Raw genomic sequence first — 26,753 nt, forward strand, 5'->3', positions numbered from 1 at the left:
TTAATTTCATGATCCCCCAAAATTTAAGAAATAAACACGAGTCTTTCTCAGTTGCATCATCGTTTATTTTTTATATGCAATTTCCATTGCATTTCTTTAGTTTAAAATGTAGTTTTAGTTTTTCTGTTTTTATTTTCTTTTTTTGTTGTTGTTGTTGAATTTGCTTACAATTTGTATTTTATAGGCATTTGTTGTAGTTTTTTGTGGTATTCTTTTTTTTAAGTTTAAAACAAAAAAAAAAAAAAAATTCTTTCAGTTGTGTTTTTTTTGTTTGTTTAGTTGACAACATTCATATCTTAGACACGTATGATTATTATTTATTATAATTATTACTTGTAATTCTTCGGATCGCTGTCGCTGTCGCCTTCTCTTTCTCTTGCTCTCTTGTCGTCTCTGTTGTTCTCCATTGGTTTTCTTACGAGCTATATTCTCATATATTATGTATTGTTTTAATTATACAATGTATATATGTATATTTGTAAGTTCTTAACCTAAATCTTGTCAAATTCTTAAGTTTTGTCGAATCCTTAAAACTATTTTACATTTGTTCGTCCCCTCTTTAAACTTCTTTCATTAATGTTAAACAAAAAAATAAAACAAAAAAAAAAAACGTACGACAGAGAGTGAGAGAGAGAGAGAAAGACGGCGCGAATTTCTTAAAAAAAAAAAAAAAAAAAAAGCAGCAATTACAACTTGCAAATATAGCTAAAGGTGTATTATTCCTAGGGTTCTGGTTTCTGGTTTCCCCGTCCCGTCCCGTCTCTACTGGAAGGGCACAAACTTGACCAGGTCGTTGACCCCGGGCGGACGTGGAGCAATGGCCGGATTGGTCACCGTGATGGGAAGTTCGAGGGAGGTGGGCACACCGCTATTGCCGCCGTTGGTCACACCGATGACGGCCAAACTGTCGTCGAGGTTGTTGCCCTCGGCCAGCGGCGAGACGCGACGCAATTGGAGGCCTGGAGCGCTGGGATTCTCCAGGGTTGACATGATCGGTGTCTGATCGAGCAGCGCATTCGTTTCGTTGGTGCGTGCGGTGATCGGTGGCGTCAGATGGGCATTGACCACCGCCTGATGATGATGAATGAAGTCCATGCTCGGTGGTGGTGGTGGCTGTGGATGGGGAGCATCGATTCCTGCTCCTCCTCCTCCTCCGCCAGTGACCAGCTGCTGTTGCTGCTGCTGTTGTCGCGTATCAATGTGAAGCAGTCCAACGCCCGCGTTGGCCACATCAACGACATCGACCACATCGCTGCCAGCGAGGGCCTCGGCAAGCAGATCCGTTGCTGGCGCACCTCCACCTCCGACACCTCCGACAGCATCGACGACATCGTCATCGTCGTCGAGCGACATATCCTCGACGTTGACCAGCTGCAGATCCCGTTCCTGCAGATAGTTCTTGGCCGCCTGCAGTATGTCGCTGGCATGGAGCATCGCCCGGCCGCCGCCATCGATCTCGATAACGATGTCGTCCTGTTGCTCGGCAATGTTCAGCAGCACCTCGGTGGTCAGCTCCAGGTGGTGTCCGTTCACGCTCAGCTGCAGCACATTCGACTGCAGCTGATACACCTCCTGTGGCGTCATCTCCTCCTCATCACCGTCTCCATCCTCATTCCCATCGTCATCATCTGCGGTGTTCTCCTGCCTTTGTGGTGCCATCGAGATGGCATAATCGGGCTGACTGAGCGGTGTCATGGTGCCCAGCATTTCCACCTGATCACCGACTTGATCCGGTGGCAACACAATTGCCGCATGCTGCACTTCTAGCACCTGTTGCTGCTGTTGCTCCATCTGTTCTACCTCCTCTTCCTCTTCGTCGTCCTCCTCCTCTTCATCATCGGTTTGCTGCTGCGATCCGTGCGCCGATTCCGGCTGCACAACCTGAGCTACGGCCTCGCCCTCGATCATAAAGACAGCGGACAAAGGATGGGCATCTGGGAGACGCGGTGATTCGGTCAATGCCTCAAGGGGCACAGGGACCAGATGATTCTCGCTGTCCAGGTAGAGCGCTTCGTTGTTCAGCGGCGTAAAGTTGTTGTTGTTGGTGAGGGAGCAGAGCATAAAGGTGTTGCTATACCCGGGTATCGGATGCGTCATTACGGCACAAATGCGCGGATCCGTATTCGATTCCTGTCCCGAGTCTTTCAGCTCCAGCTCGGACATGGCCTCGTCCATGGCTTCTTCCTGTTCCTGTTGCTCCAGATCCAGCTGCTGATGCGGATGCTGCTCATCCTCATCCTCATCCTCATCCTCCATCTCTGCCTCCGCGGCCAGCCGATAGAGTCGCAGTTCCTCCGAAGCGGAAACTACGCCGGCGGGTGACAAGAGCGTGGGCGTCGGGGTTTGTTGTTGTTGCGATGGCGATGGCGGTGACGGTGTTGTTGGCGTCAACTGTTCCAGTTGCAGCTCTCGCAACTGCAGCTCCCCACTATCCGGCTGCAAAGGTTGCTGCTCGAGCTCGAGCTCATGCTCATGCTCCTCCTCCTCGTCGTCGTTGTCAATGTCATCGCGCTCTTCCTCTTCAGGTTCGTGATCCTCCACTTGATCGTGCATTTGATCGAGCACCAATTCTTGCTCCAACTCCAGCGCCATGTTCGCCTGAGCTTCGTCCACCTCCTGCTCGAGCTCAGCTTCCAATTGCAGCTCTTGTTCCCTCTCCCTCTCCCTCTGCAGCTCCCGCTCTCTTTCCCTTTCCCGTTCCCGTTCCAACTTCTCTGCCTCCTCACTACGTCGCTGCTTTAGCTGCTGCAACTGGACCAGCTGCTCCCTGGCTCTGGCCACATCCTCGTCCCGCAGTGTGACAAACGCTTCACACGATTTATTCGATGCCTGATGTCGTGGCGCGCGTCGATTTGCGGCATTCCCTATGGGTAGTAAGCTGTTTGCACGCTTCCCACCGCCGACGCCGCCCCGGCATGTTGTTGGCGTCGTCAGCTCTACGATTTGTTCGAGCAGCGCCGTCTCCTCCGCATCGAGATGATTGTGGCGACTGCTGCGATTCGGTCGCGTCCAGCGTTCGCGTGCCTTGCGGCACTTTTCCGCACTGCGTCCGCTCTTCAAATCCTCCTCATACTGACGCAACAGTTCCTGTTCGCGCTTCTTCAGCTTCAGCTCCCGACGATGGTTCCAGCTGCTGCTGGTCGACGTTCCCGGAAGTTCTTCTTCGTCAGCGTACGTCACTTTTTGTTCATCTTTCTCATCCCCTTTCTGCATCAGCTCAGGCAACGGGTTGCTGTCCCTATTCAACAGCTGACTGTGATTGCTGCTGTTGTCCGTCGATAGGCTGCTGCCCGGCAACGAGTACAGATTGGGCAACCTTATGTCCTCCAGTATGATAATTTTACTCGACTGCGTGGCCACCACATCAGGAACACATTCGCCTTCCACTTCTACGTCCGCTTCTACTTCCACTTCCGTTTCCCCTTCGCCATCTTCGGTTAAGGCGGGCGCTGAACGCTGAAGTTCGCGTGCTTCTTCCGCTGAGATGACAGCCATGTTGGAGACTATGGAGCTGCTGTTGGTGCCGCTGGCGATGCTGCTACTGCCACTGCCACTGCTGCTGTTGCTGCTCTGGGTGGTCGTGGTGCTGTTGCTGGCGCTGCTGCTCAAAGCTGGCGAAGCGATTCCGCTGAGCTGTGAATTCGAGTTGGAGTTGGAGTTCGAGTTGTTGACCTCGTCGACAACTAATGACTTAGATGATTTCGATTTTGATTTGGATTTCGACTTGGACTTGGCACGTCGCGACTTCGATGAGTTCGATGTGGAGCCACCCGACTTGGTCTTGTGACGACGATGATGACGTTGCGATTCCAACTCCGTTTGCAAGAGTAACTTGTTCGTATTGTTGTTGTTGGTGTGAGCTACATTGTTGTGATTCAAGTTCTGCTGACTGTGATTGCTGCTGTTGCTTGTGCCTGTGCTGTTGCCATCGCCATTGGCTGCTGCAATCGTTGGCTCCGCTTCCGCCTCATCATCGTCTTCGTCGGGTTGTTCATCGTCGGGCGTCGGCGTCGGCGGCGTCGTCATCGCTGCTGTTGCCGCTTGCTGTGATTTGTTGCGCGACTTGAAGATGCGTTTCTGTCGCTCCTTGATGGGCAAACTCAGTTGATCCTCCGCCTCCACCTCCGTCTCCAGCACTTCCGCCAACGCATCCACAACGGATCCATCCTGCTGCTGCTCCAGTTCCGCCTCGGCAGCTGGCGCAGCTGGAGCCACCTCGGACTCCTCGTTGAAGCCCTTGAAAATCTCATCGGTTGACTTGTTGAACGACGAATCATTCTCGGTCGTCGTCATCTCCTCCTCTTCCTCCTGCTGCTGCTGCTGTTGCTCGCCATTCGCCAGCAGCACATGTGTTGGTTGCGGTTTGGTGCGTCGCCTGTAGCTCAAACCGCCGCCGTTCTGTCCGTCCGCTGGCGCAGCGTCCGGCTGCAGAGGTGGCTCCTCGTCCTCCTCCTCGGCAAAGTCAAAGCACGACGAGGAATTGTTGTGTTTGCCACTAGCTGCAGTTGGAGGAGCTGCAACAGTTGCAGCAGCTGTGGCTGCACTTCCAGTCTTGACCAAGTCTGGCTCCTCGGCGGAGTCGACAAAGACGACGCTCTCGTTGGAGCTGGCATCGTTGGAGCTGTCCTGTATGAGAATGGGTTCTTCGGGTTCGCGATCGTGTTCACTTATGGCGCCCACATCAAACTCCTGACGCACCACGTCGCGTCGATCCTTCTTTGGTATGTTGCGTATGCGCTTCTTCGACGTGGAAGTCGAAGTCGAAGCCGCAGCTGTGTTGGAGGCGACAGCAGTAGCTGTGATATTGTTCGGAGTCTGTTCCTGCAGTCGCTGCTTCTTTTCCATCTGCTCCACATTATCATCATCATCGCCAGCAGCGGTCGTTGCTGTTGTTTTTGTGGATTGCTCAGACTTTGTCGTCTCCTGTTGTCCATTGCTCTGCGCCTGCACAGACTGCAGCTGCTGTTGCTCCTCTTCCTCCTCTTCCAGCTCATCTTCACCCCATTCGGCGAGCAACCTCCGCTGCAGTTCACGTGAAGCATCCGCCAGCGAAAGCTTGGCTGTTGTCACCGTCTCCGGTTCTTCTCTCTGCTTCTCTTTTTCTGGCTCCACTTCCAACTTTGTTCTTGACTCTTTCTCTTTCTCGGCAACTGTCAGCTGCTGCTTCTCCTCCTCGACAGCCGCCTCTTCGACTGCAGTTGCTGCGGTTATTGTGGCTGCTGTTGGGGAGTAGGCGCGTTTGCGACCACGTTGCGACAACGCAGGGATTGCAGATGACGTAGAGCTGGTTGTTGTTGTCATGGTCAAGGTTTTGCGCATGACGCTACTGCGTTTGCCGCCTCTGCCACCAATGCCATTGCTGTTGCTGTTGTTGCTGCTGCTGTTGTTGCTGAGCGTTGAGCTGGCAAACATGGTGCAGCGTCTGTTGGCAGCCGCCGAGCGTCGTCCGGCGCCGCGTCGCTGAGGCGTTGGCGGCGGCGCCAAGACAGCGACAGGCGAGGACAAGTCCATCGAGCTGTTGTTGTTGTTGCTCACACTCAGCATCGTGTTGCTCCTCTCAAGCAGACGGCTGGCGGCGCGTGTCAGACGCCGCTGTTTCGCTGGCGGCGTCATTGGAATTGGCGGCGCTGGCATCGTCGATCGCAGCTGATGTCCCCGCTTGCGTCGCGGATTGCGTGCACTTTGTTCTTGTTGTTGCTGCTGTTGCTGTGGCAACATTGCATTGCTGTTGTTGCTGCTGTCGTTGGTTGCTTCGCTCTCTTGTTGCTGCTGCTGTTGCTCCACAAACTCCAGATCACGCTCCGCACCACTCGTTTCTTCCCTCTCGACCTCTTCTTCCTCCTCGCCTTCGTCTCCCTTTGCGTCGCCATCCTTCTCGCTGCCATTGTCAGCCTCAGGGTCAGGCTCAGCTTCAGCCTCAGCCCCGTCGCCATCCCGTTCCTTGTGACGTTTGCGTTCGCGCAGCGGTTTCACCACACGCTCAATGCTCGCCAGCGTCAGCTGGGCAATGTTTGCCACCTGACGCTGCTCCGCATCGGTGAGCGGTGCATCGACCAGTATGGACACATGACGCGACTGACAGCGCCACAGCGATGACCACGCCTCGCGACTCGTCGACGATGTGTTGGCGCGTCGCGTCGCCCGCTGCTGCAGCAACTGTTGCTGATGAGGATGATGCTGCTGTTGCTGCGGTTGCTGCTGCTGCTGATGGCGATTGAGGTTGCTGCCGCTGCTGTTGCTGCTGCTGTTGGTGTTGGGCTCCTGGTGCGTGCGCCGATGGATGAGCAGCACGTTCATGCTGCTCGTGCGAAACTCGCACATGTTGCACTCGTAGTGCCGCTCCGTCAGACGTCCCTCGGGTCGCTCATAGGCGGCAGCCTTCGCTCCGATATCCATAATCCTGATCGACGAGTCCTGTGAAACGTTTAGAATGAAACATTAGTAAATCATTAATACATACTTTCCCTTAAATAAGTCTTACTACACATCAAAGTTTCTCTATCCTGTCTATGCTAAGCACAAGTTCAAATACAATCTATGATTTATAACTTAACTTCTCTACCGCCTTGGATTCTTGTCTATGCTAAGCACTAGTTGAAATACATGCTACATGGTTTCTATATCAACTTAATGTAAAAATATAGAAAGGCGAAAATGAAACATTGTAAAATTATTCAAACACTTTCCTTTAAATATGTATCTTTACCTACAAAGTTTCTCTACCCGATCTAGGTTTAAAATCTACGCCTTTATAACTTAACTTAACTTCTCTACCGCCTTGGATTCTTGTCTATGCTAAGCACTAGTTGAAATACATGCTATATGGTTTCTATATCAACTTAATGTAAAAATATAGACAATTCAACAGGTTCAAATGAAACATTGTAAAATGATTCAAACACTTTCCCTTAAATAAGCCTATTTATCTACACATCAAAGTTTCTCTACCCGATCTAGGTTTGAAATCTACGCCTTTATAACTTAACTTAACTTCTCTACCGCCTTGGGTTCTTGTCTACGCTAAGCACTAGTTGAAATAAGTGTTATGATTTCTAACTTAATTTAACGAAGAAATACCATAGTCAAGTAAAACTATTTCAATTTTTAATTTCTATGTTAAATAAACTTTAAAGCAGCCTCCTTGCTCTCACTGTATGAACTATCTGTATATTATTCCTATGTCTGTTTCCTGTCTACGCTAAGCACTAGTTGAAATACATGCTAAGGTTCGTAGCTCAACTTAATGAAGAAATACCATAGACAATTCAACAGGTTTAAATGAAACATTGTAAAATGATTCAAACGCTTTCCCTTAAATTTGTATCTTTACCTACACAATAGAAGTGGAGAACTATCGATAGTCTACGCCATCGATAGTAATTGATAGTTTCCATAAACTATCAACTATCGATGATAGCAAGTAAAAGAAAATAATTTAATTAGTTTTCAAAATAATCCATATTTGTTTAAAGTATGAGAGTATGAAATTGGTTCTCCAATCAATAATAAATAATTATTATTCAAATAATATGAATTTTTATTTTGTAGGTTTACCTTAACTGCTATTTATATATTTATTTCAACCAATAATTTTGTACGCCTATTTGAAAAGATTTGTCCTGCTTTTCTGAAGACCCTCTCCAACTCTACGGAGGAAGCGGGTATACAAAGAAATTTGAAAAAATATCGACCACTATCGACGATAGCGACTGTCCACTATCGAGAGTGCGCGCCTATCAAGAGTGTTTCGATAGTGGCCAACCATCGATAGTCCCGATTGTGCCATCGATAGTTCTCCACCTCTATTCTGCATCTATGTTTAACATCTACGTGTGGTTCATTTCTACGCTAAGCACTAGTTGAAGCACATGCTATGGTTTTTAACTCAGCTGAACGAAGAAAACTAATTCAATTTGAAATAAAGATGGAAGAAGCTCACTTGCTCTCACTGTTTGCACTATGCGTTATTCGCTCAGTGCGTTCAGTCTAATATATAATTATTATTATAAAGCAATGACACATTAAATACGAAAAATGCGGAATCGATTGCGTAAGAAAGTTGCTTCTGGTTTCTTGTTCATTTACTCACTCTAAAGTAAAGTCTAAACATAGCTAAAGCCAGATGGCGAAAAGATAGAGAAATATTCACAAAGCTGCCTCCACTGTCAGGTACAAATGAATACAATGATTATGCTAAGCTTACATTCATCGTGGATGGCATCGAGGTGCTGCTGCGACTTTGGCTGCCTCGGTTGCGATTGCTGCTGGCGTTGACCCTGTTGACGTTGACGTTCGCATTGTTGTTGTTGTTGTTGTTGCTGTTGTTGTTCGACAACAGCGCCTTGATTAAACTCTCTGGTCGCGAAGCTGCCGCCGCCGCCGTTCCTGCTGCTGATGTCGATGTCGATGCTCCGACGACGCCAACAGCTTCAGTTGTGGCAATTGACGAAGCTGCTGCTGCTGCTGTCGATGTCGATATCGATGCAATGGGAGGATGCACTAAGGAGGCTGTTGCCACAGTCAAGGTTGCAGCTGCAGCTGCAGCTGTTGTTGTTGTCACTGCTGCTGCTGCGGGACTTTTTCCGGCACAGCGTCCTTCTGCTTGCCGCACATCCTCGTTGAACTTCTCCTTCATGTCCTGGGCAACGGATCGTCCTGTTAATGTAAATTAATCACATTATTAATCACATTGCTGCACTTGACAACAGTCGCTTAATAAGATAAATTACGGAAACTGCTTTGATTTCATTTCTTGACATCGCTTCATTTTCATTTTGAAATAACAAGTCCTAGGAAAAGTCTTTTTTGAATCCATCGCCAATTCAGACAGGACTTGGAGAGGTCACAGCACAGAAATGTTTTGTAAAATGTTCTCTAAAATTGGGACATTTTTAATAATTGTACACTTTGCATATTAAATGGTACAATGTGAAACGTTGTACATTTTGTGTATGAAGGAATGGTATAGTTCAAATTATTGTACTTTATATTTGGAATGGTACAATTTGAAGCGTTGTACATTTTGAGTATGGAGGAATGGTATAGTTTAAATTATTGTACTTTGTGAAGTACACTTTGAATTTTGAATGGTACTTTGCATATTAAGGAATGGTACAATTTGAGGCATTGTTCACTTTGCATATTGAATGGTACAATGTGAAGCGTTGTACGTTTTGAATATGAAGAAATGACTTAGTTTAAATTATTGTACTTTATATAGTATTTGGAATGGTACAATTTTAGCAATTTTGTACACGCTACATATTGGTTGCAACAAATGCAAACATTGTACTCTTTGCATATTTAAGAATGGTACAATTTGATGTACACTTTGAATTTTGAATGGTACTTTGCATATTAACGAATGGTACAATTTGAGGCATTGTACACTTTACATTTTGAATTCGAAGTGTTGTACACTTTGCATATTGAGGAATAGTACAAATTTTGTACATTTGAACGGTACATTTTAAACGGTACAGTTTAGCCTTTTTGTACACTTTAGCTTTTGGATGTTACCATTTGAACACTTTACATATTGAGGGTTGGTACAATTGAACCTTCTATTTTAAGGAATGGTACAATTTCAATGATTGCACACTAATATTTTGAATGGTACATTGCATATTAACGAATGGTACAATTTGAGGCATTGTACACTTTAAATTTTAAATGGTACAATTTGAATTCGAAGTTTTTTTTTTTTAAAATTAAGGAATGGTACAAATTAAATGGTTGTACATTTTGAACGGTACAGTTTCAGCCTTTCTGTACACTTTATCTTTTGGATGTTACCATTTGAAGTATTGAACACTTTGCATATTAAGGCTTAGTACAATTGGACCTTGTATTTTAAGGAATGGTACAATTTAAATTATTGTACACTAATATTTTGAATGGTACTTTGCATATTAAGGAATGGTACAATTTGAAGCATTGTACACTTTACAAATTTGAATTCGAAGTGTTGTACACTTTGCATATTGAGGAATGGTACAATTGAACCTTCTATTTTAAGGAATGGTACAATTTAAATTATTGTACACTAATATTTTGAATGGTACTTTGCATATTAACGAATGGTACAATTTGAGGCATTGTACACTTTACATTTTGAATTCGAAATGTTGTACACTTAGCATATTGAGGAATGGTACAATTTAAATGATTGTACACTAATATTTTGAATGGTACATTTGAAATATGAAATTTGGCGATAGCTAAAGCATAGCCAGAATGATTAGAAATATGTTTCCAATTTCGATTTAGCATGGTAAATCGAAACCTAGCAGGCTGAGGCGAATTCAGATATTGAGCTCTGGGCATTGAGCTGTTTATTCGTTTCACTTCATTTTTAGAACTCGTCGTGTTCATTGCCAAAGCTAAAAGAAATTTGTAAGGCAATTTTTGTATATTTTACGTTTATATTTGTGTTTAAGCTGTTGCGCTTTTGGAAATTTCTGTTCTCTTCGTATTCCACGCGAATAAAAGTTCAAATCAAAGACGTTATTGCAAGGATCTGATCTGGGCGTGATGTCGCAGCATCAATTGCAAATGGTGATCGATAATCTAAAGCCGCTGCAGCAAGCAGTGTTGGCTAATCGCCGTGGAGCATCGATAATTATCGGCGGACTATCGATGGGTGTTTTGATCTATTGCGGCCATCGTTGGCTCTCGACCTCGAAGACTTCTTCATCTGCCGAGGACAAGTTGAAGATGAAGAAGAAGGACTTTGACTTGGACAAGATAAGCACGGGAATCGGATTACCGCCTCAGACAGAAGATTCCCAGTCGGGAGCTGATGAGTTGCAGTCCACTTAGCGGGAGGATCAAGTGTTGTGTGTTTGCGTTCAATTTAAATTCATTGGTGACATTCGGTGTTCGGTATCCACACGAAATCAGCAAATACAATAAATGTGTGTGCATATCGAAAAACTTACTTGTGCCTAATTTGATGAACTCTCGCTTGTGGGCGCAGTGAAAGGGATAAATCAGCTTTGACGAGCTCACCTGCTCGCTGTTGAAAAAAGGAATTAATACGATTTACTTTCTTACTAAGTCTGCAAAATACTTACTAAGTCTTCTCATTGAAAAACTCAACGACGGCAAAGGGACGGCGAGCCGAATTGGCGAAGCGAAAGTCCTGCGCTGAAGTCACCTCGCCGGGCCACCAAATCTCCGAGTTGTGTATCTTGACCCAAACGATGTCGCCATCGCGATACGGCGATTCCATCGAATCCTCGTTGCGAAAGCGCGGCATCTTCTTCCTGGGTTTTGTTTACCCCGACAAAGGGGGTGACTGGGGGGGGAAGGGTCTGAAGTTACACTACTGTTCGTAGTCCTGATCCGCGTCCGGGTTCGAGTCCGAGTCCTGTGCCTAGTCCTTGTGCTAGTCGTGCGGTTACATGCGTGATTACACCATATCAATGTGGAGTTGGTAGCTGTAAAACGGAGAATTTCAATTAAAACTGCATCAACAGCAGGGCGAAGTAACAGTAAAACTCTAACATTGCTGTTAACCTTATGTTAACAGCTCGCGTGTAGCGAGTAACAGTAAAATTCTAACATTGCTGTTAACCTTATGTTAACAGCTCGCGTGTAGCGAGTAACAGTAAAATTCTAACATTGCTGTTAACATAAGCGAGTAACAGTAAAACTCTAACATTGCTGTTAACATAAGTCTAACAGCTAACAGTAAAACTCTGCAAAACTCTAACATTGCTGTTAAGCAGCTGTTAACATAATGTTAACATAGTGCTGTTGATATTCTGTTGTTTTCTTCTATACTTCTTGTTATCTAAACTTTGATTCCAAGTTTACCATTCGCATCCTGGACTTATGTACATATATCTTAAATCTGAATAAAAATTGCGGTATTTTTGTAGTATTGTTGTAATTTTTTTGTTCGTTTTTTTTTTATTTTTCTGCTTGATTGATAACACATTTATTGATAATTGTCATGACAATATTGGGGGGTTAAATTTATATTTATGTATGTATCTTTTTGTATAAGTATCTAGATATATATGTCTATATTTAATAATTATAAGAATAATGTCTTCGTTTTGTAAACGCATCAAATTCCGATTAGTTGAAAATAAGACGCACACAGAGACAACGATTACAGCCCAAGCTAAACACTAAATAGAATATACAATATTCAAAAAGAAGAAAGTAATAGAAGAGGGAACGAGGAACGCTTTTTAAAGATATATCTTTTCATCGAAATCATTATTTTTTTCGGTTCTCGTGTTAATAATATATAATATATAGTTTGCATATAATTGTTTCTTAAATATTACAATGTATATTCAAAAAATTGCGATTATGTTTAGAAAAAATATAACACACACACATATGTATATAAAATTCCAAATAATAAAAATGGTGCGTGTGTGTGTGTGCTGTGTGTACATAAAGATTTTTAATCGAAAATTGTTGTTGTATTTGTATAAATGTTAATTTCATTAATTTCCATTTGTTGCGTATAAAGCTAGTGTAATATATTTTTACTTTCTCACACACTTGCATCTTCAATCTTAAGTTCGTTTCGTATAAAGTACATCGATATATAATATATAAAACAGAGTCAAAGTCATTCCATTTAAGTTACACATTGCATACACACATCATATACGTATATATATATATATATAGTATATATATGCATAGTAAATTGATCACAATTTAGTATGATTTAAGAGACAAAACGAGAACGAAACAAAAAATACATAAAACAATGCAATCGAATAATCAAAATTAAGTAAAAACTTGTTAAAAACTAGGACGCAGATAGTTGTTGTTGTTGATGTGGGAGATGTGGGGCAAGAGGCACACGGGGGTTAAGTGGAGGACACACGTGGGGTTAACAGCAACAGTCCAGCGCTGCTGCTAGGGGGGGTTTTTTTTCGGTCTTCTCTTTTTTTTTTGATTTTTGTTTAGAGGGTCTTGGATTTGGCTGCTTTGGCGGCAGGAAGGCAACGTCATTGACCTCCCGCCTCCCCACGTCCACCGCCGCTGTTACCGTTGGTTGCCGCTGCCGTTGCCGTTGCCACATCATCGCCCACAATGAGCACCTTGCCGACGCCATCGGGCGCCACCAGCTCACCGCTGAGTCCATCGAGTCCCGGCTCACTAACATCACCGGGTATTTTGGGCTTGGGCCGATGCGTATCCACCGCATCGATGGGCAACTTAATGTGCTCCACCTTGCAACCGTAGGCAACCGGTGTCAGTTTGATGACCGTGTGCAGCGGCACATACAAATAGGGCAGCTCATCGGCCGATTTGTCCAGGAAATATGCAAAGAGGCATCGCAAGACCGCCTGATGCGACACGACCAACACATTGCCCTGACGCTCCAGTTCCATGATAACCGGCTCGAGACGTGCCACAAGATCCTCGTAGCTCTCGCCACGGGGATAGCGATAGGCAAACTTGTTCACATCGCGCGCCTTGAATTCCTCGGGGAATTTCTCCTTAATCTGCTCGTAGGTCATCTCCTCGCAGTGTCCCGCATCGATCTCGTTCAATGCCTTCCAGCGTTCCTGGGGCGCCTTGACATCCGCCACCGTTTGTATGGCCCGCTTCATCCACGACGTCCACACACGCAGTCCGTCGATCTGTTGCTGCGATATGAACGAGGACAGGGCCCGAGCATACTGATGTCCCCGAGAGCTGAGATTCGAGTCGCCACCGATCAGACCGCTCAAATTGTGCTCACTCTCGCCGTGTCGGGTCAAATAGATGGTGCGCGGCGTAATGTGAATGTTCATCAGATAGTAGACGATGCGTGATTCGACGTGACCCTCGTTGTTGTAGACAACGACCTTTTTGCCGGCGTTGTAGACCTTCATGAAGCTGAGATGGGATTCGGCCACCTCGTCGATGGGTTGATAGCGTTCCTCGTAGTGTTCGATGCGCTGGAGGAAATCGCGTACAACCAGTTCGGTGTTCATGTTGATGTAATCGGGTGAGCTGACCTTAACCTCGAGGATATTCTGTTCAATGATCTGGGGATCATCGCAAATCGATTCGACAAAGAACAAACGAAAGCCGTGCTGTTTAACCACAATGTCATAGATGAGCTGACGACGATCATGCGTCGAGTTGGTGGCATCGAATACCGCAATGCTACCGAGACCACTCAACAGCCATTCACAGGAATCGTGGAGCGCCTGATTGGCGCAACGATTCCGGATGGCCATCGCTTCCTCGTTGTCGGCGCGAAAGAATTCGTGCGACTTGTACGCGGTGGTTGCATGCCGCCGATACTCGCCCAAATTGAACACACGTGTCGCAATCCCAATCCAGTTGAGGTAACGCGCCAACTTCTTCGATATGAATGTCTTGCCCCTCGCCGGCAGTCCAACCATCGCGATCACATGCGGTGTCGTACAGTCCGCGATGGTGCGTTCACCCCGAATGGGAAAGGGTTTCGTCATCACCGTTTCCGAGGTGGGTGGGAGGAGTTTACGCAACTCATCGGACATGACCGAGGGACAGACATGCAGCTCATTCTCGATCGCCAGATCGGCGGTCTTCTTCAGCTGATTCAATGAGGTGGTGCGCACGCGTAGCGATGGCGAGGTGTTATAGGGCATGTCCATGATGCTGGTGGCGGTCACGGAGCGTACCAGATGCTTGGCTAGCACCGCTGAGGCGGCGGCAACTGCGGCGTGCTGTTGCTTTTGCAGCAGTTGCTCTTGCAGCAGCGACTCGCTTGTCGCTGTTGTTGGATCGCTGCTGCAGCAGCTGCAAAGTAGCTCCCTCGAATTGGATGAGGACGGGGAAGAGGACGTGGATGAGGACGAGGACGAGGTGGAGGAGTTGGTGGTGAATGTGGTCGAGCGGGGGAGCGGAGTTGTCAAGTTGCGGACAGATTGAAGAGACTGTTTTGGGTTTGATGACTTCTTGGCTCCTGTTGCTGTTGTTGTTGGTAAAGTGCCTACAGTGTCCTCATCAAAGTCCTTGTCGCTGTCCTCGCCGTCGTTGTTGTTGTAGCTGCTGTTGTTTTGGCTTGCTGTAAAGTAAAGTATTTGCTTTGAATTGCCAGTGTTGGACAACTGTTGTTGCTCGATAGCTGCTGCTGCTGTTGTTGTTGTTGTTGTTGCTGCTGTAGGCGCTGCAGATTGTTGTCGTTGTTGTTGCGTGTGACATGAAATTAGGCGAGTATTTGCTTTAGTTGTATGTGTTGTTGTTGTTCTTGTGCTTGCTGATAATGAACATGTTCTTGATGTTGATGATGTGCTTGTTGTTGTTGTTGAGGATGATGTTGTTTTTGTTTGTTCCACATGAAGCAACTCAACAATATTATTCATAAATATGTGCGTGAGTATGTGTATGTGTGTGAGTATGAGTTATGTATGTGTATTGTATGCAAAAGCGTTAGAATGATGATTGCAAATCAAGACGTGTTAACAACAATACCCGAAATAATATGAAATACACAAGTGTAGAATACAAGAAGCAATAAAGAAGCCGCCACAAATTAACCACGAACTTAGTTCGCTAAAACCGCAATAATATTTATCTACATGTATAGATATGTGAATATGTACTTCTATGCGTGTGTGTGTGTGTGTGCGTTTGTGAATGCCAAATGTTTGACTTCTTTGCACTTGAACGGAAGAGCGAGAACGCAAACGTTAATGAGAAACGAAGCGAGCGAGTGTGAGAGAGCGAGATAAAAGCTAAGAAAGAAATTAAACCAGCCGAAGAAACAAACACGCACGAGCTAAACTAACGCAAGAAACGTAATGAGGAGGAGAGAAGTTGTAGCAGAAGCACAACCACAAAACGTGCGCTGTGCGTGGGCGTTAAGAACACAACACAGAAGAGCGAGCACACGAAAAACAAAACAGCTGATGCGAGGGATGCGCATGTGCTCTGTGCGTGTATGAATATGAGACGAACGTTTGCGTTTGTCTGCGAGTGTGTGTGTGTGTGTCTGCCTGCTTGTGTTATCGATAGTTCAGCCCTGGTTGTAATTAACGATCGATTAACGCAAATATTTGCAGAGTCAAAATGGCTGCTGCTGCTGTTGTTGTCTTGTTGTTGTCGCCGCTGTTGTCTTTGCTGTTATTGCCAGACTGCTGTTAACGACGCTGCTAACCACACTATATTGGCATCTCTTTTGCACGTTTATGTTTAACTGCAGATTTGCAATTGCAAAACGATATGAAGAAAAAAAAATACTAAAATAAGAAGCGATAAAAAGAGAAGCATTGAAAATACAAAATAAATACGTATTGGAAATAATAGAAGACAATTGCGACGCATGCAAAACAAATAAAAACAATATATATGCACATATACTTGTTTTATTTGCCTTTACTGCCTGAACTTATGCAACAACAGTAATAAAAATAACACAAAGGGCTCGCATGTCATTGTTTATAATAAAGTAATATGACAACAATTGACAACAATAAATCATTTTGCCAATGCACCGCATGCACATGCACATGGATTAGTCGAGTTGTAAATATTTATCGCATTATCAGTTATCGCTATCGCAGCTTAAGAAATCGCCAACGTGTCTGTGCTGCCGGCAGCATGTGTGTGTGTGTGTGTGTGGGAGAGAGAGTGAGAGCGATAAGTAAAGGCCAATGGCATATTTGTGCATGCCGTCTGTGCCTGTCTCTGCAATAACAACAAAAACCAGCAGAGTGGCCACGCTGGCTCGGTCAAGGTCAGTGCTGCCAGACATGCCAAACATTATGTGCAGCAGCAGACAGTGCACACACACACTTGCACATGCTTATCGATCAGCTGTTAAGCAGATGCAGCAGCTGCAAACAGTGCGTCTTTTCAGTCAGCGTACACTGATTTCTAATGAATGGAAAAATCCAAAAAGAAAATCGATTTGCTCAAGTAATGTATAAACATTTGCATTATTTATTCATTTTAAAATTGATTCGCATTAAATTGAATTCACACTCAATCGTCATGTGATTCGTTTGTAATACAATTTCTTGTTAATAATACTCAAGGGAGTAAATGCTTGCATATCATTTAAATGCACACTGTAATTGTTATTGATAATTAATCCAATTGGAAATTGACATTTAATTATGCATCCCAATAACAACAAGTACAACGGGCACCAACAACAAGAACAACGGCAATAACAAGTGCGCATTAATAACAATAAAAATAACAATTGTAGATAACTACTTATCAGACGGACTGTCGGCCAATCAGTTGCTCAAGTCTGGACTGTGGTAAGTTTATTCATGTGTGTGTGTGTGTGTGTGTTTACGATGGTGTCAATCAAAGTGTGAACTTGGGTGTATGTGTGCGTAGTGAGTGTTAGGGATGCAATTACCTGAGCCAAGTTTAATTTTGTAAGGCAAAAACCAAAAAACAAGCAAAAGAAACAAAGCAAAAAAAAACTATGCGAAGCAGTCACTACGCTCAATGCGCCAATACTAACAATTTTGCACTAAACAGCAAAAAGACAAGCGAGGCAAATTGTCGCGGCGACGCTTTAATATTCCCGGGCAGCGCAGTTGTAACTGTAACCACACCGGCGGCAGAGCAGCGACGCAACCGTCGCAGCAGCAGCAGCACAGCCAGAGGTCAAAAACAAACGAGAAGGCAAACAAAACAAAAAAAAAAACAAAAAAAAAGGAAAAAACATTTTTCAAAACTACGCAAATATTGAGTGGCGCGATTTTATTACCCGGTACTCGTTTAGTGAGGAAAGGTATTCCAATGTAGTGCCAACTATAAATTGTCTGCATATAATCTTGCTCCTAATATTTACAGTATCATAAAGTGCGATTGCATAAAACCATTGAAAATGACTCAAGCAACTGTTTTATAGTGCTGTATGTTTTCCCCACTGTATTGTGCTATCGAGTATCTCATAGTCGAGCCCAATCGATTGCAACTTTCTTCGTTTCAATTTCGATTGGCAACGGCAGCTGAGCGACAGCAACAACAACTATACAACACAAATGTCTGTCAGAGCTTTTGCAGCTGCACCACTTAATGCATCTCTGAATGCATGTGTGTGTGTGTGTGGACTAGTTCACAATTGGCTGTTTTGCGCAATATGCAAAATAGTTAGAAGGAGTGCGCGGTATCACTCTGTGGCTGTGTAAGGAACGGGGGAGGAAGGTTAGAAAGAGACGAATGGAGACACGTTCGCTTAACTGATTCCAAGTGCAATTGAAACAGCATGGAAGACACTTGGTATATTTTTGTTTAAAATACATTAAGATTACGACGACGACGAGCGAAATGCGTCATAGAAACGAACTTGACCTGTGGCTGTGATAGGCACAAAAAGAGAGTAGGAGAGCGATAGAGGAAAGGTGGATGCTATCAGCAATAGCAGCTGTTAAACATCAAAGTCCACAAGTTTCCTGCCGCCTATCGATCAATTGTATTGTATTGTGTGTGTGTGTGGATTGAGGTTGTTGCAAACCTGAAATCCTTTTGAGCTTTACTTTTGTTTACATGACCTGCAACAGCTGTCTCGCCTTTTATTATCGCTCTTTCTTTCTGTCGTCTTATCAGTTGATCTGGGGCGTTTTTTGCATCACACGTTAAGCGCGTGGCCAGTGTGACCACACCCCACCTTTCACACACACACACATACACACACACCTATATAATCAGTGTTGTCGCTCCAAAATTTATCGACTCGTTAATTACAAAGTATTTGAATGCGATTATTTCGCCACTGATAAAAAAAACGTAATTTCGCTTGTTTGCTCGCGCTTAACCCTTTGATGGCCCCCTACTTTTAATATCTATTAAGAATTCCCTCCATCAATCACAAATTGCACGCGGCAACAATCTGTCGCTATTCCCAGTGATAATCACATTATTCTCACTTATCAAACAGCAACAAAACCAACAAAAAAAAAACAAAATTTATATTTATATTTATTTATGTACAACAGCGTTAATTATCGTTCACATGAATGGCCCCAAACTGACGCCGAGAGAGACAGCAATAGACCCGAAAAAAAACACCCAAATGCCTGATAAGAAGGCGCAAAATAAAAAAAAGAACAACAAAAACAAATAAAAGAAAACAATGAAATTAAAATCCAGCCAAGTATATAGAATAAAACTTCCTGATTAGCCCCAAAAAAACAGTTCCTACCTACGTAGTGTATTAGGCAATTTAGTAGCTCTCTTTTAATCGCTCTGTTATCGCCAACAAACATTCAAATAACATGCGCCCTAACACAGCATTGAACACACATATAAACTATGGGTTAATTATGGCAATATTTTAATCAATTTCGCATTGATACGAAATATACACATGACAAGAGTACCAACAACAACAACAACAACAAATCACACCCTAGCCTCAGATAAATAATAAAAGAAATATCGCATTACGCAGTATCGAAATCAGTAGGCAAAAGAATACCAAATCTAGTATTTTGCCATTCGCAATAATAAGCACCTTGACACCGGCAATTTTCAATATCTTACAAAATTACAGATGAAATCAAGTTTAGTGCTGTAATCAGAATTCATTTGCGCTTTCACTTGCTGTTATAATTATATAGATAGTCTGATCATAAAGGGCTTTATGACTTAAGTAAATTAAAGTGCTGTTTTGTAACAATGCGTTGGCCACTTTATCATCTGTCTATCTCTCTTCCTCAGCTGTAAGTGTATATATGAGTTGTGTGTAAATGTGAATGACACATTCAAGTTCCTCGAAGTTTGTGAGCCACAATGTCTCATCAATTTAACTGTAAAAGCGCAAGAAGAGCGAGAAAGAGAGAGAAACAGAGTAGAACAGCTGTTGCTTGATCTGTGCAAACTTTCACCCAAAAAAAAAAAAAAAAAAACAATACTTGACGAATCTGAAGAAGTAGAAAAAACAGCAAATATACGATGGTTGAGTTGGCAAAAAAAAAAAAAAAAAAACGGAATCGAAGAATTTCGTTAGAAAAGAAATGTTGAGATGTTTTTGCACAAATGCATAAATATAAAACGTAGGTATTAGTGGAAGAAAGGAATGAAATGAAAACTAGACGCCAAGGTCAAGATAATTATTATTTGAATTTTATTTTTGTGTTGTCGAAACACATTTCGTAAGTTTTCATTTTCCGGAAGAGCGGTGTGAGGAAGAAGAAAGAGCAACAATTTGGCGTACAACAAATTTAAAGAAAGTCTCACCTTCATTTCTCAAGCTGTTAAATCTTACGATAACACAACAACAACTAAACAAGTTCGGAAGGCGGAAATTCACAAAAATAGAAAAAAAATATTCTAATATATTCGAAAAAATGCAAACAAAAACAAAACAAAACAACAAATGTTCTCCCGTCTGCCATTTAGATGATGATTATTACGCTTTGCTGCTGATGATGACGACAACGACGCGTAAACAAACGCGGGCAGCGACGCCGACAGCAACAACAACAACGACACCAACAATAACATTAGTCAGTGCATTAGAATGTGGTCTCTGCCCATAAAACAAAAAAAAATACAGTATGAAGAGCGCAGCAGAAAAATAGTCAATTGACCAATACAAATAAAAGCAAACACACACACACTCACTCACTCACTCACATATACTTGAGTTGCGTGTAAATCAATAAGCAAGCATCAAAAGTAATTGAAAGAAAGAGTAATTACCAAAAAAAAATAAAAACAAAAAGGGAATAATGTCATTAAACTTTGTATGAACACGCGATTTAAGCTAAAATGTGTGTCAGACAGCAGACACAGGTAGACAAAAAGAGAGCCGAAAAGAGAGAGAGAGAGAGAGCTTGGCTGTGTCAGCCAATTTTTGACCACTGCCTGCAACAACAACGACAGCAAAAGCTCAAGTGCAAGTGCAAGTTCATGTGGGTGAATTTATGTGTGTGTGTGTGCGTGTGTGTTTGCCTTAGTGTTCCAATACATACATAGCAACGTTGTTGAGGCGGAGGCGGCAGCAACTGCGGGGAGCGGCGTCGTCTGTCTGGAACTGGAGCTGACAGCGGCGACGGCGACGCTACCAAAGCGTGAGGACATTGTCGCCGCTGTTGTTGTCTCACAGCATTGTGCCATTTTATTTATCTACTGCTGCCGAGCCGAGCAGAGAGCGCGCGCTGCGCAACTCTTTTTCTTTTGTCTTTGATTTTCTTGTATTTTTTTTTTTTGTTTGTTTGATGCTGCTGCAGAATCTTGATCGGCTTCCGTTCAAAATAATCTACACACACACATGCACTACTGCAGAGTACAATACACGCTCACCAAGCCACGCAAATAAAACACATATATTTGGGTCTGTTAGTGTGTGTATGTTTAGATCGCGGTACGCACACAAAAAAAAAAAGGTAAGCGAAAGTAACGAAAGAAATCTGATCAGAGCGCCGACGACGCCGCGCAATGCGTTCCGCACACGTCGCTTGTCAAAATAAGAATGAGCAAAAAGCAACAGCAAAAGCAGCAGCAACAAACGGCACGCGAGCCGATCGCTGTCGACGTCGACCGTCGACGTTAGCAGCAGCGTCACAACACAGTGCTGCCCCTTGGGCTTTGCAATAACAGACGACTAGCCGCAAATAGCTAAACAGGTAAGCAGCACATGTTATAAACACGACCAGCGTTGCCAACTTTTGCCACAACAAAAAATTGAAAGTGGTAATAGAAAATAATAAAAGCAAAAATAAATAATTCTAATGAATATGTCACTATATTCTATTATGCTTATATTCAGCTTACCGCAGTTATTAAATTACGAAAACAAAACTCAAATTAAACACCCATAAGACGACGCAATTGGCAGCACTGGAAAAAGCACATGTGACGAACACAAACAACGAACATTGCAAAAGCGCCAGCCAGCCGCATAAATGCTATATTTGGCTTGACTTTTAGCATTTACGCCAGCGCTATGCCCGTAGACTGCGCAGTCGATGGCTAAACGGCACTTTTAATGCGTGGATTATGAACGATAGCAACAGCAACAGCAAAGCACAAAGTAAAGCAAGAGCAGCGCAGCGCAGCGAGGCAGCGTTATGAGAACCGATAAGAATTGGCGCAACTCGTGTCTCCGTCCCATGACAAAGACAATTCCAATTCAAATTCCAATTGCATTTGCATATAGGATTTGTGTGTGTGCTATTTTTTGTTGTTTTTTCTTTTTGCTTTTGCTCATCACACAATCGAAATTATGTATTTTCTAATATAATTAGAACAATGTATTGACTTAAACGGATTTTGCATTTGTTTTCATCGTGATCGACGAACAAAAACAGAGTAACAATAAAAAAAAATTTGAACATCATTTTTCAGACCACTGTGCACGAAACGTTAATTTTCTGGCATTTTTATTTGTTTGCCAAATTACGCAAATCGATAATGAAATAGTACATGGAACGTTATTAAAAAGCGGAAAACGAAACAAATATGTGCACAGCATTCTAATAAGAAATGCAAAGAATAAGCGCGAAAATTGTAGTTCTCTTCATTTTCACTCCCCACACTTCTTTCTCACTCAACACAACATCAACTTACAACAACAATGTTGGCCTTGACGAATTGCAGAGACCTAACACTATATTTGCCTCTCGCTTCAGACCACGCACGATGTTAAGCTCTATTGGATGTACGTGTGTGTGTGTGTGTGTGAAAAATGAGAGAATGTTAATCTCTCAATCCGATGGGCAGCACTTTTCTCGTTCAATTCGTCATCTGATACAGATTATAGCGTCTTGACGTCACGCAGCTAATGCAGCAACAATCGAGTATTCGGAATCGATAAGAATGCATATTGCGAATTGATAACTTTTTTTTGTGCTTAATCGTTGTTCAGAATGGAGGTGTGGAATGTATAAATTATAAATTGTGCAATGCACAATGTTAATTATGGCGAAATTATTGAAAAATTTTCCATACGCTCCTCAAACACTCACATATACACATATACGTAAATCCATGTTTATACAATGTGTGTATGTATGTGTACAACAACTACTATTATACGAAAATGCTTGTTTACTGAGATATTTATTACAAAGCAAGTAAAATTAATGCCATTTTAGCCTAGACATCAAGTGCATCCTGACGACGACATTTGAATTTGTGTTCGACGTGTTTCAACGCAAAACGCAACTAGAAACCGAAACCGGCTATTTCCCCCTGGCACCGGTTTACTAATTTCAACTATATTTGGTTTATAGTTGTTGTTGCCGTCGTGTGTGTTGTTGCTGCGCTTACAAAAATGATAAACAAAACTGGTTCAAGTCTTGCTGAAACATCAAAGAGAGGCGACACTTAACAGTGGTGGGCCACTGTTAACAGCGGCACTTTTGAAACGCAAGAATCGCGTTTACAGTGCGCGCCTAAAATGCAACACTGTCAAAGCTCTCTCGCTCTCTCCAAGTTCACATGTTACGTGCATGTGTGTGTGTGTGTTGCGTCGTGTTGATGAGCAGAATAATGGGAGGGAGCGCCAGAAGAAAAAAATAACCACGTCCCAAAATGAGAAATGCCAATAAAAAAATTGCGTAAAAATACATAATGAATTTAGTAGCTACAATGTTTTCATGAAATTGTAAAAACCGTTAAATGTTGCAAATTACGACATACATAAATAAAGTAACGATAAAAAACTAACTTAAAATGTACAAGAGCGAAAGAACGAAGCGCAAGCACAAAACAAAGCAATGATGAACGCAGAAGCACAAGTAAAAACAAAAATAAAGAGCGGCACGAGGCAGTTTCTGCAATCCATTTTTTGCACTTAATGTATGTGTTTCTATTTAAATGTGTCTGGCAAAAAAAAATACGTGCATTGCATGTTTTTTTGTATGTGTGTGTTTTTGTTTGAAAATAAACGAAATTTGGATGCAAGTCTTACCTTTTCCTTTTCTTTCCTTCGTTCAGCGTTCACCAACGACGACAAAAAGCTGTTGCTGCTGCTGCTGTCAAACTTTTAATGTATGGCGCGCTCTCGCTCGCTCTCACTCTCACACATACACAGGAGGCGCAGCGCCACGCAGCGAGAGAATTCTCTCTTCTCGTCGTATTTTTTATTTTAACTTTTTTTATGCACACACTTTTTATGTTGTTTTTTAAGTACTTTAAACACACACGAAAAATCGAAGCAATCAATTCAATTGAGTAGTAGGTTTCGTTAACTAATATATATCCAAAAATGCGCTTCGCTTTTTTGGGTGTTTTCCACTTTTTGTTAAATGAATTTTTTATTATAACACGCTGTTGCTGCGGTTGCTGCTGCTTCGGCCAACACTTTTTTGGTGAATGTCTGCGATGAGAAGATATCGATATCGACTTAACACAGCTCGATGACAACGACAACGAAGACGGGGAAGAAGCAGCAGTAAGAAATGCCGCCAACAGTTTATAAATATATATACATATGTAAATGTATGTATATTTCGTTAAAAAAAATACCATACAAAGTGAACACCGATCAGCTTTTTTTGTAAAATACATAAATGCTGCAAGTAAACGTAGGTTATACCTATTTGGTTAGAATACCAACCACACTTGTGTGTTGATATATATTTATTTATTTGTACACGCTTAAATGTGACACCAGCTTTTGAATGAATTCAAATGCATCTAAACATATGACTGTTACTGTGCTGTAAAGTCGACACTTAACAGTGCGCGCCGCTGTCACTTATATATACATAGGCACAGCTACAGGCGATGACGATACACACACACACGTACACACAGTGTATGCGTATGTGTGTGTACGATATGTACATAAGTTTTGATTCCTTTGTAAAAATTGCGAAAGTGTGACCTAACTTAAATTACATTTAAAAGTTACATTTGTTCTGCTCTGTTCCCTTGCACTAATGAGAGTACTTACTTGTATTATTTCATATTTGTTTGTACATTTTTTAGTAGCCACTTACCTCTCTCTCACCCACTGTCACTCTCTCTCTCTCTCTCTCTTTCTATGCAAGTGCAACCCGAGCTCGTAAGAGTGTCAACATGACGATTGTGACTGTGTGTGGGTTGTTGTTGTTTGTGTTAGTTGAAACTGTTTTTGTTGTACCTCCTCTCTTGCTGTTGTTGTTGTTTTCGCCTCGCACACACACGTCTTCGGCGGCTAGAATTCTCAACGCAAAAAACGCAACGCGGAGCTCACACACACACGCACGCACATATACAACAAACAATGTGTACATATGTATTATGCGTGTGTGTGATTTTTACCGATTTTCGTTGTATATAATGGATGGGAAAATGTGTAGCAAGTATTTCGCGCAACTTGCGCTGCTCTTTTGGCTTTTTTGATTGCACTGAACACAAAATTCACACTTTGAGAGTAGTTTTTTAAAAAAATATTTTTTTGGTTGATTTTAAAAAGCGCGAATCGAGCTCCAAATTGCTCGCAGCGTATGCATGCTTTTTTTCGAAATTTGTTTAATTTATTCTTCTTAGTGGTTTTGTTATATTGAAGCTATAACTGTACTTGCTGCTTGCGTTTTTTTGTATTTTAAAGTTCAAACGAAAAACGAACGCTGCGCTCTATGTGCAGCGCACACAAACACACGCACACCGACACCTCACTCACATACACCGACACACACGCACACATAGAGGAAAGCAAAAAGTTTTTCATATTATTTGGGAGCAATTGGAAGACACACTTTCCAACTTGAATACAGAGTTTGCACGTTGCCCGTTTGTTAGGTTCTTGTTGATGATTTCGTCTTTCGTTAATGTGCAAGGATTTTGCAATACGACGATCAAATTACAATTACGACAACAAAAAAAAACGTAGTAATAGGAGCAAAAAAAAATCCCGCAGCGTATTAGACAAGTCGAAATAGGGACAGCGTGACCGCAAGTTTAATTACAAAATATACTAATTTGCTGTAGCAAACTTTTTGGTGGTGTAACGAAATACCGAAACGGGAAGAGATGATTCGATTTAATTTCCTTAAATTAGTTTACAATGGCGTTTGAAGTATTTCGGTGGCAAATAAATCCATTGTAACAGTGTAGTACAAACTATTTAAAAATAAAGATGCAAATTGTAAAATTTAGCAATTGGGAATTTTTAGCTTATTGGAAATTTAAGCTTACGGTCACGCTGCTGTTTTTTGTACATTTGGTCACACCAAAGACGGCACGTCATTAGTTTAACTTGTTATTGTGTTACTTGTAAGCAAAAGACATCACAATGGTACGATTGCAAATCGCAACTTTTTGGCTATTTAACTTGCAATTAATATGTATTTTTTAGAGTGCGCTGTTCAACTTCCAAAGCTTATTGTCGGTTATTCTGCTGATGATTTGCACCTGTGCGTATTTGCGGTCTTTGTTCCCCAGTATCATTGATCGCAACAAGAAAGGGTATGTAAAATCACTTGATGAATGAGCGTAATAACAAATCTAATTGCTCGCATTTTATTGTTTGCAGTTTCCTCGGTACATTTTATAAGCTGGCGCGCATTGGTGAACGCAAATCTCCTTGGGTTGGCGCCGCTTGCTTGATAATGGCATTTACCGTCTTGTTTCTAAGTTGAACATAATGAATACGGAACTGGAAATTGGGCATCGCATAAAGTAGCATTAAGTTCAGCTAGTTTATTTGGAAATAAACATTTCTTCTTCTTTGTTTACTAATTTATTTAATGCCTGTCGTGTCCTCTTTTACAACTTGCAGCTTTAGTATTTCGTAGTGTGAACTTCTGCGACTGGTAAAATACCAAATTACAATTTGCCGGCTTTCGTGAATTGGAGCCTATTTACAAGAAAGAAATTAAGAAATTGAATTTAAGTGA

At 42.7% G+C, this 26,753-nt stretch overlaps 3 protein-coding genes across 5 annotated transcripts; 1 reads left to right on the forward strand and 2 right to left on the reverse strand.

Annotated features, from left to right (window-relative positions):
- Positions 1 to 43: 43 nt before the first annotated feature.
- Positions 44 to 25,810, reverse strand: LOC117578318 (serine-rich adhesin for platelets). Of its 2 annotated transcripts, none has more exons than XM_034263774.2 (5): positions 24,873 to 25,810; positions 11,076 to 11,441; positions 10,941 to 11,017; positions 8,204 to 8,655; positions 44 to 6,414 (listed from the first exon to the last, which is right to left on the reverse strand). In XM_034263774.2, exons 2-5 carry the CDS (start codon positions 11,258 to 11,260, stop codon positions 763 to 765), a joined length of 6,366 nt encoding a protein of 2,121 aa, XP_034119665.2. In that variant the 5' UTR covers positions 11,261 to 11,441; positions 24,873 to 25,810; the 3' UTR covers positions 44 to 762. The 2 variants fall into 2 exon arrangements, with proteins under 2 accessions (XP_034119665.2, XP_051862602.1); XM_052006642.1 differs by lacking the exon at positions 24,873 to 25,810 and adding an exon at positions 23,840 to 24,242.
- LOC117578324 (6-phosphofructo-2-kinase/fructose-2,6-bisphosphatase 1) lies at positions 12,796 to 21,363 on the reverse strand. 2 transcript variants are annotated; one of them, XM_034263786.2, is made up of 2 exons: positions 20,898 to 21,363; positions 12,796 to 15,022 (listed from the first exon to the last, which is right to left on the reverse strand). In XM_034263786.2, exons 1-2 carry the CDS (start codon positions 21,040 to 21,042, stop codon positions 12,984 to 12,986), a joined length of 2,184 nt encoding a protein of 727 aa, XP_034119677.1. In that variant the 5' UTR covers positions 21,043 to 21,363; the 3' UTR covers positions 12,796 to 12,983. The 2 variants fall into 2 exon arrangements, with proteins under 2 accessions (XP_034119677.1, XP_051862638.1); XM_052006678.1 differs by having other exon boundaries at positions 12,796 to 15,124.
- Positions 25,811 to 26,041: 231 nt separating the features above from the next.
- LOC117578332 (protein kish) lies at positions 26,042 to 26,599 on the forward strand. The gene is made up of 3 exons (XM_034263797.2): positions 26,042 to 26,152; positions 26,213 to 26,322; positions 26,390 to 26,599. Exons 1-3 carry the CDS (start codon positions 26,150 to 26,152, stop codon positions 26,493 to 26,495), a joined length of 219 nt encoding a protein of 72 aa, XP_034119688.1. The 5' UTR covers positions 26,042 to 26,149; the 3' UTR covers positions 26,496 to 26,599.
- Positions 26,600 to 26,753: the final 154 nt, after the last annotated feature.

This window comes from Drosophila albomicans, chromosome X (assembly GCF_009650485.2).
Source record: "Drosophila albomicans strain 15112-1751.03 chromosome X, ASM965048v2, whole genome shotgun sequence".
NCBI lineage: Eukaryota > Metazoa > Arthropoda > Insecta > Diptera > Drosophilidae > Drosophila > Drosophila albomicans.

Coding starts and splice junctions, on each gene's coding strand:
- LOC117578324 (XM_052006678.1), bottom strand. CDS start 21,042: ATGGCACAATGCTGTGAGACAACAACAGCGGCGACAATGTCCTCACGC. Junction 15,125..20,897: donor CGCCTCAACAACGTTGCTAT/GTATGTATTGGA, acceptor AACAATCTGCAG/CGCCTACAGCAGCAACAACA.
- LOC117578332 (XM_034263797.2), top strand. Junction 26,323..26,389: donor ATTGATCGCAACAAGAAAGG/GTATGTAAAATC, acceptor TATTGTTTGCAG/TTTCCTCGGTACATTTTATA.
- LOC117578318 (XM_034263774.2), bottom strand. CDS start 11,260: ATGCCGCGCTTTCGCAACGAGGATTCGATGGAATCGCCGTATCGCGAT. Junction 11,018..11,075: donor TTTTTCAATGAGAAGACTTA/GTAAGTATTTTG, acceptor TTTTTTCAACAG/CGAGCAGGTGAGCTCGTCAA. Junction 8,656..10,940: donor GTTCATCAAATTAGGCACAA/GTAAGTTTTTCG, acceptor TTACATTAACAG/GACGATCCGTTGCCCAGGAC.